This window comes from Salminus brasiliensis, chromosome 23 (assembly GCF_030463535.1).
Source record: "Salminus brasiliensis chromosome 23, fSalBra1.hap2, whole genome shotgun sequence".
NCBI lineage: Eukaryota > Metazoa > Chordata > Actinopteri > Characiformes > Bryconidae > Salminus > Salminus brasiliensis.
The window spans coordinates 8,249,421-8,263,772 of record NC_132900.1 but is presented as its reverse complement, the minus strand read 5'-3'; the positions used below and the strand labels follow the sequence as shown (position 1 = coordinate 8,263,772).

The following is a 14,352-nucleotide window of genomic DNA, read 5'->3' as shown; positions in this document are numbered from 1 at the left end:
GACAGAAGAGGTTGAGCTGAGAACTACTTGTAGTGGGATTACAATAAAGGCAATCTAAATCCTGTTTAAAATGAAGATTTAGCAGATTCTGAAAGGGTGGTGCACTGTTCTACTGTGCAGCAGCACCTGCACGAATAGACCTTTGTGCAAGAGTCATCAGCGGAAAACTAACTAAACTAATTATTAACAATAACAATTTTTGACCAGGGGTTCCCCAACATTTGACAGCCATTGCATGCTTTGTTATGACTTTAGTGCACATGGTGCAAATGCAAACTGCAACCTAAACTCTGAGGAGTTACAACATGCCATATTTGTGGGCAGAGAATGTACCTCATCACTAAACACCGCTCAATTCATAGTGTTCTGACCTGATCATACTCCAGGGCTTCTTTTTAAAAAATAAATAATTAATCGGTCCTCAGGGCCAAGATCATGTACTATGTTCCACATTTTTGCTCAATCCCAACCCCCAGTACAAAGAAACAGAGCAAAACTGAACTGTCTAGAGCAGGGGTGGGCAACTCCTGTCTTGGAGGACCGGTTAATGGTCAGATTTAGTAGGTCTGTTAGAGCATGGAAATCAGCGGACCCCTTTGCCCAATCCTGATCTAGAGGGTCATGGGGACAGGTATGAGAACCACTGTACTTTTTTCACACACACAACAGGCTCTATCTGAAGGAGCAGTGAGTTTAAAGCACAGTGCGCTCTCACGGAGTACACAGCAGCTCGATGGACATTCAGTCTTTGCTACATGGCAGAGGCATTGCATACAACACAGACGTGAAATCTGAGCATATAGAGAAGATTCCTACTGAGAGGTCTATTGCTAAAAGCTGAGAGATTAAAAGCTAGCTATACTCACGAGACACTTGTGAGACACACACACACACACACACACACACACACACACACACACACACACACTTACCTGAGTAGTGCAACAGATCACAACCAAAAGCACCCTCATTTATCCTGATGTGTCAATGCTATTGCTCATTTTATAGATAGCACCTGACCACAAAACACACCAAACCTTCACTTGTATGCTCGGAGAGGACCTTCCCTATTGGGCTTAATATGTGGGTGCACTGCTGTTTGCTGTAGAGTACACTCTTAAAAGATGCTTCAGATGGTTCCTTGAGTGATGCCACAGATAAAGCAGTTTGTAACAGAAATGTGCGAGATGTGCAAAAAACCTTCAAATTGCTCATTTACATCAAAGTAAGCTCTTTAAGGAGGTTCTTTAAATGGACTCCATTGGCTCTTTTTGAAAGCAAAAGTGGTTGTTTAATGGCATCCCTCAAGGAAGCATCTGAAGCACCTTTATGTTTGGGTGATACCACAGAATAACCACTTTTGGTTTCATAAAGAACCGTGTTTAAAACAGATGCATGAGTGTGTAGGACCAACAAATTAGTTTACCATTACGTCAATGGAAGGTTCTTTAAATCATCTACACTACAAACTCTTGTGATTCGTCTATGGAATCCCTCAAGAAAACATCAAAAGCACCCTTTTTTTTGCCCCCCCAAAATAAAAAAAGCGTAGTCACTATTCTAAAAACATAACATTGTCTTCTGTGCAACAAACATCTCAGCAACCTGTAGATGCTCCATTTGTGTTCACCAACAGCAGGCTAGGGAATCCTACAGTGGCAAAGCCTAACTGCTGTATTCCAACACAAAATCTAAATATACATGATTGAAATCAGTCTAAAGTAGTTCAGAAGTATTGGTGGACCAGCTTAAAGCTATTAAAAAAAAAAAAAAAAAAAAAAAAAAAAAAACACGCTAAAATGCTTCATCTGTCGATGCACTAACACTGAAGAGAACCAAAAACAGTCCCGCTGCCTTACAATTCCAGTGTTTTGGGTAAATGCCGGCCGTCTCAAAGATTCTGCTTACAAAAAGAAACTAGAAAAAGATCACTGAGTAAAAAGAGGTACGCTCTCTCTCGCTTTCTCTCTCTCTCCAGCACAAGGGCAATTCTCACGTAACAGTCTTTAGCTTCGCCCTCCATGTTCACCAGGTCGCTGGCTGGCTAATCCAACATTGCCGCATACGCAAGACGGGTGAGGAATGTGGTTTTCACAGGCGGAGTCTCTTGGATGGAGGTATTTGTGGAGTGAAGGCAGATAAAGTAGTAAAAGATCCTAAGAGACAATGAAAAAAATAAAAAAATAAAAACAGATGAGGTAACGTGTGCTAATGCTACAGCACTCTGAAGTGGTCACCTGAATGCCCTTTGAGGTGTCAGCTTTCCTGTTCTGTTTTTGTGCTTTCCAGATCGAGGAATACAGTAGACACATAGTGAGAGGCTGGTAAAACTGATCATGTCCATAACAAGAAAATTCCATGAAGATCAGAACAGCAGCAGAGTTCACATTATTATTAACATCATTATTATTGGAGAGGTTTAAAGATCCATCCAGCTGTTATGGAAACAGAACCATGGTGCAGTGGTCCGGTTCCTGGCTCAGTGGCTGAGAGTCAGAGTCAAGTGCTGGACTCTTTGGGTGGCAGTTCTGAGTCACTGTCTGAGGTTACCATGGAGACCAGGCACTCAGAGGTAGAAGTGTTGATGGTGGTGGTGGTGGTGGTGATTGTGGTGGTGGTTGCCCTGGCGATGGTAGCAATGCGCTCCTCCACGCAACCCGCAGACAGACGGGCTTCGGCATCGTGGTCCCAGCACTCTTCCACCGTCTCGCACAGCTGAGCCAAACCCTGAGCCGAGAGAGTATGAAAATATACCAGGAGAGCAAGGTCAGAGAATGAAGGTTATGCAAGTGTAACGTGAAGCATATGATATTGTTAGAAATTGCATATCGGTATCTATGGGTATCAGCATTCAGCAGATATCTGCAGAAAAATGGAAACTGAAATAAGATAGAGGGGGGTATATCCTGCAACACAGGATCCTGTAACAATTCTATCCTGAAGCAGCCATACAATCACACGTTAGCTATGCGTGCATGTATGGTAGCTGATTGAGTAGTTTGATCATTATAGTCTATTTTTAGATGCTTATCCTAAATGAGTCATTTAAAAATGTAATTTTAAAATCACAGCAGTTTTGTTTTTTTGTTTTTTTTTTAAGAAAAAAAAACGTTGGATCAGTATTAGTCGATACCCAAGATTTTAATATTAATACTGGCACAAAAAGGTCTTGTGCCTCTAGGTGCGGTCTCAAACTCTCCAAACTGGAAAAAAGAATTTCCACAAGGCTTTTATTTTCCCCATGTTTCCTTGTAGCCCTGCTTTCAGAGTTCATTTAAATCTGATGAGGCAGACTGCCGCACCAAATTTGAAAGCATACATGGGAGTATAAGCAATTTGGGAATATTTAGTCTTCTAAAGCTCTGATTGCTTTGTTTGATTCAATCAATAGTTGAGCAGTCAAGCCACTGGCTCATTTAAAAAATTCACACCACACCATACCGGGTGTTTAAGCCAGCAGTCCTTCAAGACGGGCCTCATCTTCTTATGGACCACCACATCCTGCAGGTCCTCCAGAGATGGGTGCTGGCCGATCTCCTCCTCGAAAGGGAGCATGTACTCATCTACAGGGCCTAAAAAACAGACAAGATCACAACATTAAGAAAACATTTAAAGTAAATAATCTTAAACTATTTTTTTTAAACTATTATTTAGGTATACTTCTGGCTACACAATTTCTCTGTACTTGTTACACCCCTCACTGACTTCAGGATCAGATGTGTCCTAAGTTTCAAGTACTCACCATCAGCAGCGGTGCACCGGGACAGTAGCTCCCAGAGCACCAGGCCAAGTGCATACATATCTATCCTTAGAAATGCATCCCTGTGAAAGTTAATGGCCCCCTCCAGCACCTCTGGAGCCATGTAGCGCCTAGTCCCAACCTGCATCAGGGGAGACAGCAGAGACACACAAAGAGTTTAAGTTCAGCTTGTTGGTTTTGTTTCTGGAAAATCAAGTAGAGTACCACAAATCTAGGCCTAGCATATATAACAAGTTACTATGAGCCCAGAGAGAAATGTAAAATATACTGTATATGTAAATATAAAAGTATATAATATCAGCATGTCTATTTGAGATTAGAGTTCCACCTATTTTGAGGCAGGTATGTAACTACTTAGGTGGGGAGGTGACGCATGCATGTTTCAACCCTGTATAAACTCCCCTACAGTGACAAAGAGCTGTAGCTTTTACCTGGCCATGAGTATCTCCTGGTGGCTTCCCTGGTTCAAAGCGCACAGCCAGACCAAAGTCTCCAATTATAGCAGTCAAATCGGTCCTCAGCAGCACATTCTTACTCTTAAAGTCCCTGCAGATGAAAAGCAGAGGTTACTTTACACCCTGAGGCCAAATACACACTGTTGATATTTTGATTCTGACTGATTGCAAATGTATTAGCAGCACAGAGTGCAGATCAGTTGGGTACCTGTGCGCAATTGCAGGTTTAGGTCCCTCCAATCTGTAGGAAAGATCCTCGTGTAAGAAGGCCAAGCCTCTGGCCATGCTCTCAGCAATGTGGCACAACTCAGCCCAGCTCACTACACTCCCCTTCAGGTAATCTGTTAGGGAGCCCTACAAAATACACACGCATAAAATGTGTTTTAACCACTATTAAAATCCTTAGACAATACAATAACAAAAAAAGTTTACCCCAGACTCTCACCTGAAAAACCATCTGCCATCTGCTCTAAAATCAACAGTTTATTGTATATTTAACGAGGTATGTCTCTTGGGTTCATATCAGGAATGAACCATAAAAGCAGTGTTTGATAATCATAGAGAAATGCTCAAACTGGAGCAATATAGCAAAATGGTCTAAAACAAGGCAAATAACCTGACAAAAAAAAAAAAGTTCAAAAAGACAAAAAGAAAATTTTAGAAAACATAAGCAAGCAAGGAAATCTGTGTACACTATAACGACAATTATTAGGATACCTGCCCATTCATAATTTCTTCAAAAATCAAGGGTATTAAAAAAAGCTTAGCCCGCTATCGTTTGAGTAACTGTCTCTACTGTCCTGGGAATGCTTTCTACTAGATTGTAGTAAGACCATTATTAAGGTCAAGATGCTGGATGATCACCACCCCACCTCATCCCAAAAGTATTGATGGAGCACCATCATTCCAGAGAACACAGTTCCGCTGCTCCACAGACTGCCATTAGGCATGTTTATTAGGCTGTTTATCTGCTTCAGAAAGTCCTATTCTATTGGCAGTGCTTCTCCACAGAGACTTAACAAGCAGTCACTTGCATTTACATCCGTGTCTGCAATTGGTGGAAAGCCGCTGAATACATTCGTTAAAAGGGGTGCCCACAAACATTTGTTTGTATCAAGACGCTTTTAGCCATGAATCATTTTTGGCCATTTATAGTACAGGATACAGTATGCCAGTCACAACGTCTATTTGAGATTATTTAACAGCATAATGTGACTTCATTTAGGATTTCAGTGTGGACATTATTATGCCTAGATGCATTAGCTTTGTAGCACAAGTGCAAGCCCACAGACTCAAACTTCAGACACTAAAATATAACATTTGGGAAAATTAAGGAGAGTCGACAAACTATAATATCAATCACTGATCTCCAAATAATGTTCAACAGAAGTAAAAATACATGCAGCACTGGGCAGTACTTGAGCAAATCTGACATGTGCATATTAAAGAAATTACAGAAGTTCAGAAGTAAGAACAGAGGACATAGATAATGCAGGAATGAATGACTAACTGACCCTCTCATGAAACTCAGTGATGAGCCAGAGTTCCATCTGCAGATTGGTTCCTCGTTTCTCAGCTGAGATGTAGCGAAGCAGGTTCTCATGTCTCAATCCTTCTGTCAGGTAAATGTCTCTCTCGTTCTGCCAGGACTGCTTATCCTGTACACACAAACAAAGGCAAATGAGAGTTGTAAACACAAAAACTGCTTGTAAGACTGTGGAGCTTTTTCAATTGGTCCATTCGTCATGAAATGTGCACACAGCTACATTACAGGGTTTTTGATACTATAGGACTAATGAGCACATATTCAGAATGATAATGAGATTTAGAAAGATTTGTAAAAGCTGACCTGAATGGGGAAGATCTTGACTGCCACATATTCACTTAGTAGCTGGGCCTTCCACACACACCCAAATCGCCCCCTAGCTTTCAGCTCCAGCAACTGCAGTGGCTTCAGACCCACCAGAGGAGATGGAGGAGCAGCACCCACATCCTACCAGAGCAAAGTGTGGGAGAACTTGTCAAAAAGACGTTTTACTAAGGCAGAAAAACAAATTAAATACTTACAAATAGACAGCTTTGTGTTTTCAGGTCCGTACTGAGCTTGTGTGTGTTTTTGTCTGAGGTGGTTACTAAAAAGTCATACGGAAACAGAAAGAGTCATAATTTCTGTTGCGATGACTGTTTCCTACCTGGCTGATGTCCACATGGCCGTAGGGTGGTTTCCGCTGGTGGTAAGTCCAGCAGGCAAGCACCAGAGCCAGAGAGAGCACTACCAGTGGGAGGAGAGAATACACAAGAACCCCCAGGAGAGAAGGACCCGTTGGTGGAGGCTGGATTTTTACTGTCAAAACACATAGAGAGAAAAAGTTCACAGCCATGCAAACAGATTGAAAATGACCTCGTCATTTGTTTAATTTCGTATTTCTTATTATGAATATACATTCTTATTTTACTTGACATTTAGCAGTAGTTTCTAATCTTACCTGCAGGAGCAATGTTCTCAGGCAGGTGTGTGAATCTCTCGTTGCAGTAATTTCCCTCACAGCAGCAGAAAAAGACCTGAGGGCTTTCCTCTGTGGCAACACACTCCTGCCTGCTCACACATTCATTGGAATAGACATTCACACAATTTAGAAGACAGCGAGAGAACAAGAGAGAGCACGGAGCACAGTTAAGATTCATGAATGCAACATATCTTGAGCACTATTCGAGCTGGATTCATTTTACCAGATGAGGTTCTACAATCTAATCTAAAGCATTTCATTGGACCATCTAGTAGTATTTGTGCAACTTTCCCTTTAAATGATTTTCTATCCAACTTATTCTAGGATGAGCATGCTAGCCCTGTATGGAACGACAGTAGCTCATAAAGAAAGAGCAAAACACCAGGTTTAATCCCAAATTAAAAACACTACTTTCTGTGTAGTGTACTAGGACTAATGTAACTCCAAAAGAGCTTCATCATATTAATCAAGAGTTAATTCTAATAACAAAACTATTCTGTGGTCCACCTCATTTACCTGTCGTAACAGTTGAAGTCATCGAGCCAACAGCCCTTTTTGACCAGGTGGATGGTTCCAGAAGAGTTAAGCCAGGAGGCGTAGCAATGCTGTCGCTTATCCTTCTCTCCTTCACACCTTTCATAGCCGCTCTGATTGGTCCTCTCTGCCCGCCAGTTATCATTATAATAAACACACTCCCTGGTGCCCACCTCTGCTTGACCAGGACCTGAGGGACCAGGAGAGACAGATAGATTAGATTCACAGTATTTCAACAGACTACAAACATAATAAAAGCAGCAAAGAACAATCCGAAACACAAGTTATGCCCTTCTTCCATCCAAACTAATCAAAGCAGGACTGCAAACTGGGCCAATTTTAAAACTCCCAAAAACGTTCAGTAACAGTCTTGACACGGCACACAACAACTAAAAAAAAAAAAAAAAAAAAAGCAAACAAAGCTGTGTGCTAGGCTAAAACCTAATGCTAGCATTTTACCATCTCTTCTCTCCACTGCCTGATCTCTTTAAAAACAAACAAGACTTCATTTGCTGAACCAAACTGGAGCTAAGCTCCTCTCCTCCCTCCCTTTTTTCTTCCCCCACCGAGCAGATTGAATAAAAAAGTGGCCCTTTTTTCCGCCCAATTTGGTACTGCCATTTAGTCTATCCGTTTGTAACTGCCTCTAGCACTAGCAATGCCTCAGACACCAGGAGCGTATAGACTTAACACGTCTCCTCCGATACAGCTCAAGCCAGCCACCGCCTTTTTTGAAGCGGGCACGCTCAGAGGAAACCTCCAGGTCCCTAAATCCACTGCACCAGCTAACAGACAATTGTGCCAACCAATAAAGCTTTACGAGTGATGAGGGGAGAGAGCGCCAACTACCCACCCAGAGAGAGCTCAGCCAATTGCGCTCTCTAAGACTCCAGTTGCTGATGTCAAAGTGGCATGATTTGGGATTTGAGCTTGTGACCTCAGGCCATAGTGACCATGCATTAGACTGCCGAGGCACTCTGGCCCATAAGAGCATTTTTCAACGCAATCAAATTCACATACACATCAAATCTGATCTCAATGCAGGTCTTGTTGCTCCAAAAATACACAAAAACAAAAAACTAAAAATTGACATTATTAATATAAAGTAACTCAGATATCAAACATAAAACCTTAAAAATAAAATCATCAAAGCCACACTTTGTGTACACATCTATCAAAACTATTCTAACTTTGATAATTCCATACTAAAGCCTTTTACACTACAATAAAATGATAACTGTCGTTCATGCCTTATTGCCAGGCTGCTAAAACATCAAAACCCCTTTCAATGAAACCCCAAGGGTTGTTTAACAAGTCATTAAATCCGTGCAGGCCGTAAAATAACAAGCCCACATGCTCGACATGTATGACCCCTTAGGTATGAGTTACAAAAAGCAGCCTAGAATATCAGGAGCTCTTTAAAAAACACAATTAAACTCAGATGTGTGTGAGGCGTCAGTAAGGAAGCCTCCAAATAACAGCATGCTACAGTTTGATCAGCCCCACATACACAAACACACAGAACTGGGTCATGGATCATGTTTATATCGGGTAGGCTGCTATAGGAGGGAACAGACATAACCTTCAGATTAAAATGAATCTTTGAAAAGATCACCAACACACCACTGATAGTAAAAAAAAACCAAACAAACAAAAAAAACACACCACTTCAGCCATTCAACCTCATTTAAACCTTATAAAAATGAGCTGGCCTCATGTATAGTAGAGTTGCCCATCCCCCCAAAAGTGGTAATCTATCTGCCACTAGCCACCTACCCCCCCTTTCACCCCACCAACACACACTTCTTGAAAGGAAGATTGTGGAAAGCCTGTTACTCTGGGAAGCTATAAATATGAATGTTTGCTGCCATGCAAAAACCTTTTATCTCCATTTTGAACATAATTGTGTCTTTATTTACAATGTGTCTAATATTCATTCTGAATTTACACAGGGCAAAGGGGGCAGTAAGCTACAATAAAGCTCCAGATTAGGATGGGGCACTTGTTTAATAAATTAATTTAAATTCATTTTCGACCCGATTTGAAAGGCTAATTACCCAATTCCTGTTCATGCTATCTTCCCCCATTACTAGCAATGCCCCCAACACTACCACATGTCTCCTCTGACACATGTGAAGCCAGGCACCCAGAACGCTCTGAGGAAAGCTCCAGTCCCAGCTCCTATACAACAGTTAACAGACACCTCTGCTGACCAACATCACACTAGGGGTGATGTGTGGAGGAAGTGCAATCAACCCACCCCTGAGAGAGGAAGGCCAACTGTGCTCGCTCGCTCACTCCGGCTGCTGATGGCCTGGAATTTGAACCAGCAATCTTTGGATTATAGCGACGGGGCCTTAGTCCACAATGAACTGTTATCAGTATTGCATAGACTAAAACCAATGGCTGCAATATGAAAATATGCCTTTGAAAAAAGAATGCATGCTAATATATAAATATATATATATATATATATATATATATATATATATATATATATATATATATATATATATATACATTATATATATATATATATGTATTTTAAGGTGATGTTTAGTAAAGTACTTATTAGTGTCAACATCTATATTTTGTATCAGAACTGGCACATAAAGAGAAATACCTTGATACTTAGACATTCACAATATTTTGACTAAAATGGGCACTTCTACTACAATCTTAAACAACTGCTCTCACAAATATATACTAAGTAAAGTCTCAATACTGTGGGTTTTGGTATCATTTCAAATGTTTAGTACTAATAAACCCATGTTTTTGACATCACATGAATGACAAATCAAGGCATTTGAATGAGCCAACATGCACTATTTCAAGCACCTTTTTTAAAAAAAATTAGGAGTAACTGTCTTTACTGTCCAGGGAAGGCCTTCCCCTAGAATTTGGAGCACTGCTGTGAAGATTTGATTGCATTCAGCAACAAGAGTAATAATGAGGTCAGGATGTTAAATAATCACCACCCTACCCTATCCAACCCTAACTCCCCAACTCATGATCACCATCCATCATTCCACAGAACAGGGTACCACAGCTCAACGCTAGAGGCTTTATAGTCTACACCTAGCCCAGAGAGCCCTAAATACAGGGACTAGACAAGCTGTGTGTGTGTGTGTGTTTGTACATCTGTGTCAGCAATGGGTGCAAATTAAACTAGCTGAACGCATTCATTAGAAGTGATGCCCACAAACATTTGACATTTAGATATATTGTGTATGAACACTCTGGAATTTTGGTCAAAATAATGTTTTTGCTGTTCTGCATAAATGTCAATTTTTATTATTTTAGTTCTTGATCTCAATGTGATATCTTGCAGTTGTTCTGTACACTGTATAAAACTGGCCTGATGAACAGACCAATAAAATTTAACCATTTTAGAGATGAGATTTTGCCACATGGCTCACCTCTACCCCAAGAAATTTTTCCAGCAAGCTGTTTATTAGTCCTCTTCATCATAATGGTTAAATAAATGCTTTAAATTTTTTATAACATACCACAATATGCAGCAATAGTTTTGCGAGGACATATCCTGCACACATTCTCCACTCTACCACCCCATTACTGATACAGATCATCCCCTGGTAAGTGCAAATTACAACATCAGCCCCAGGCCAACGACCCCCACACTTTCCAATATCTCACTCCTTCTCTCTCACACACTCACACACACACCCACACAAAAGACAGAGAGGGTGTAGGGACATTATATGCAAGTTTCAGCCCCCTGTGGAGTTCTACACGCTACAGCCCTCTGATCCAGATTACCTCACCACATCCCATCTGACTGAGAGCTGCTGCACAGGGTGTCAAAAGCTCCTTTGTTTTGAAGGGATTCCCCCAATCTCCCTCACACACGCAAAAGAAGCCGGTTCCGGAGTCGATTACAGACCATAAGATTTAGGGATTACAGTAACAAAGCGTCTGCTGTGTTTGGCAATCAGATAAAACAACTGATTAACTATGAAACAGGTCAAAGCACTACTCAGAGAGAGGGGTGAAAGCCTTATTAAACAACAGGATGTAGCTTTCACTTGGATGTGACAGGATGTCATAGGATTCAATTAACCTTAGCAGATCATTCAGCTGCACTGATTTAGGAATTCTACTGTCCATCAAATTGCCACCTACGCCACCTTTCTGTACAATCTGAGGCTGATATCTAGAGAACTAAGAGAAAATCCATAGCCTTTGAGACATGAATTCAACTGCACTGAATTCATTGTTTTTGTGATAGACGTTTATCATGCTTACATATCCATCTATACAGTTTACAGCAGTTCAGCCACCTACCAACACTTAAATCAGGATTTAAGCCAAAGCCCAAAAATAAGCTTTATTAAAAAACCCTAGGTTAGAGGCCTTTTAAAAACTTGCTGGGAGTCTCGGGTTGTACTTTTCACCACATGTATCTAACAGTACCTTCACAAAGCCTGCCTTTTTGTTGACTCCAAATTACCAATCTGCTTCATTACAATGCAAGACAACGCTGAAATTACTCAGTTTAATAACAGCATTCCCAACATTTACTTATATTCCTCTAGAGTCTACATTTCAGCCGCCCACTGAGTCAACACCTAACTTAAGAGTCTTTAAGTCCAAAAAACACCTGTTTATTGAAGTATGGTCAAGCATAAATGAGCACAAATGTCAGAAGTGGAAATCTAGCAAAGCTTCAGGCCATTTCAAACAGTGCTGGGAGTCCTGGGTTGCTTTATCCAGAATGTGTATCCCTCAGGATCTCCAGCCTTACTACAAAACACCTAGAAAGAAACTAACATGAAAATTTCCCAATTTGCTTCATTATAATACAGAAGAAAAAAAAAATCACTCAATTTAATAACAAACCCAGCATTAATTCCAATGTGTTTATATATGTCCACCCACTAACACTTTAAGGTATGAGTATTTAAGACCAGGAAACGACCTGGATTTGGAAATATGGACAAGCAAAATGGGCACAGATGTGGACCTCAAGGGAAAATCTAAGTTCTCCTTTAAAAACACTGCTGAAAGTGCTGGTTAGCTTTCCCCCAAAACGTGCACCGCTCAAGATCTCCATTCCGATCTCCTGCCTTACTCCAAAACACCTAGCTAGATCAAAACTAACCCAAAAACATTCCCAATTTGCTTCATTATAATACAGTGGGAAACCTGGAATTCTGAATTTAATAACCAGTGTGTTTCCATTTGTCCACCCACAACTCTTTAAGTCAGGAGTGTTTAGAAACAGCTGGGTTTTGGAATATGGGCAAGCACAAATGAGCACAGAAGGGGACCTCAAGGGAGAAGGGGGGTGCTGGTAGCTTTTCCCCCAAAACGTGCACCCCTCATGATCTCCACAAAGATCCCATGCTTTCCTCCAAAACAGCCAGAGTAAAACAGCGCCCCCAGCCGGTGCTGCGCTGCAAGCGTGTAAAGCAGCTGTTCATGACATGTCCCACAACTCTTTCCTTTGTGCTTCAGTCGCTTTCTTTTCCACCATGGCTGCTCTTATAAGGGGAATGAGCATGGCTGTCTACGGCTAGAAATCTTAAACCTTAAACTGAGCCTGAATATAACTCCATATTCACAAAATAAATAAAAATAAATAAAAAACAAGAGGACAAAGAAAGAGCAGGCAGCTGATCACTGATTAGTGTAAAGCAGGGGGACAAAAACAACAACAATGGTTAAAATAATTAGGTTGGTTTCTTATCCTACTTTTGGGTCCTCTAGTAATCTTAGATAACGCTCAGCCAGCACTAGCTGGTGCTATAGATAGATAACTCGGAGCACAGCTTAACGCTGGTGAACGAGCTCCAGCTACCTAGCTACGTTAAATCCGAATAAATAAAAAAAAAAAGTCCACTTCTGAATCAAATCCCTGCCCTGTAGGATATTTCCACTCACATCATTCATCATTTTATCATTAATTAATTAATTGCTGTTCGGTTTTGTTCGTGCGTCGTGTTTAATCTGCTGCTCACAAATCACAGATCACTTCCAGCTGAGGTCTTACCTGCCAGCAAACTTCCCCGAATAAGTGCAAGCGTCAGCCAGCGAGCAAACATAGTCCTTCAGCGAGGGAGACTCGAGCAAGACTCTGTCTGTTAAGCTGTTCTCCTTTGGAAAGCATTTACGAAGAAAAGCTGAAAGAGTCGTAACACATGTGAACGCCACCAAACGGCCCTCGGCCTGCGACTCGGTGCCACAATAACAGCGAGTTTGTCAACAGCGCCGCTCCAGCTCAGCCAACCCGCTCGGAATAACCTGTAAATCCTCACAAACGCAGAATTTCATATCGACCAGGGCAGCAGTAATTCCTGAACGACAGAGCAGCGTGTTTAAGCTGCAGCATGAGTCCAAACACTGTCCTTGTTTTCCCCCAGTTCCCCCAGGCTGGAGGAGTTGACATGGGAAAAACTGAACCGCGGCCAAAATGGCTTCTGAATGGAGAGAGGAGTAGCGGAGTGACCCGGATGTTCCTACAGGCTGACCAATAAAAACACGGGAATTCTCGCAGTTTCATAACAGACCAGCAGCATTCCCACATTTATCCATCACATATATGAATAAAACCCGGGAATCCTCACAGTTTAACAAAACACAACAGCATTCACAATCTGATTTGTTAAAATACAGTAAACACGTGCATGTTCTTAGTTTAGTAAGAAACACTAACAACAAAACAACAACATTCCCAAACTGCTTCATTAAAATATAATAAAACACAGGAATTCTCCCTGATCAATAACCAAAACAACAACATTCCCAAACTGCTTCATTAAAATGCAATAAAACACAGGAATTCTCCCTGATCAATAACCAAAACAACAGCATTCCCAAACTGCTTCATTAAAATGCAATAAAACACAGGAATTCTCCCTGATCAATAACCAAAACAACAGCATTCCCAAACTGCTTCATTAAAATGCAATAAAACACAGGAATTCTCCCTGACCAATAACCAAAACAACAACATTCCCAAACTGCTTCATTAAAATAGAATAAAACACAGGAATTCTCCCTGATCAATAACCAAAACAACAACATTCCCAAACTGCTTCATTAAAATATAATAAAACACAGGAATTCTCCCTGA

At 41.1% G+C, this 14,352-nt stretch overlaps 1 protein-coding gene across 1 annotated transcript; it reads right to left on the bottom strand.

Annotated features, from left to right (window-relative positions):
* Positions 1 to 1,798: 1,798 nt before the first annotated feature.
* On the bottom strand, positions 1,799 to 13,638 carry acvr2bb (activin A receptor type 2Bb). Its single transcript, XM_072668469.1, has 11 exons — positions 13,270 to 13,638; positions 7,239 to 7,446; positions 6,702 to 6,811; positions 6,408 to 6,559; positions 6,065 to 6,208; positions 5,730 to 5,873; positions 4,424 to 4,569; positions 4,192 to 4,306; positions 3,743 to 3,881; positions 3,442 to 3,572; positions 1,799 to 2,727 (listed from the first exon to the last, which is right to left on the bottom strand). Exons 1-11 carry the CDS (start codon positions 13,319 to 13,321, stop codon positions 2,500 to 2,502), a joined length of 1,569 nt encoding a protein of 522 aa, XP_072524570.1. The 5' UTR covers positions 13,322 to 13,638; the 3' UTR covers positions 1,799 to 2,499.
* Between the last annotated feature and the right edge of the window lie 714 nt (positions 13,639 to 14,352).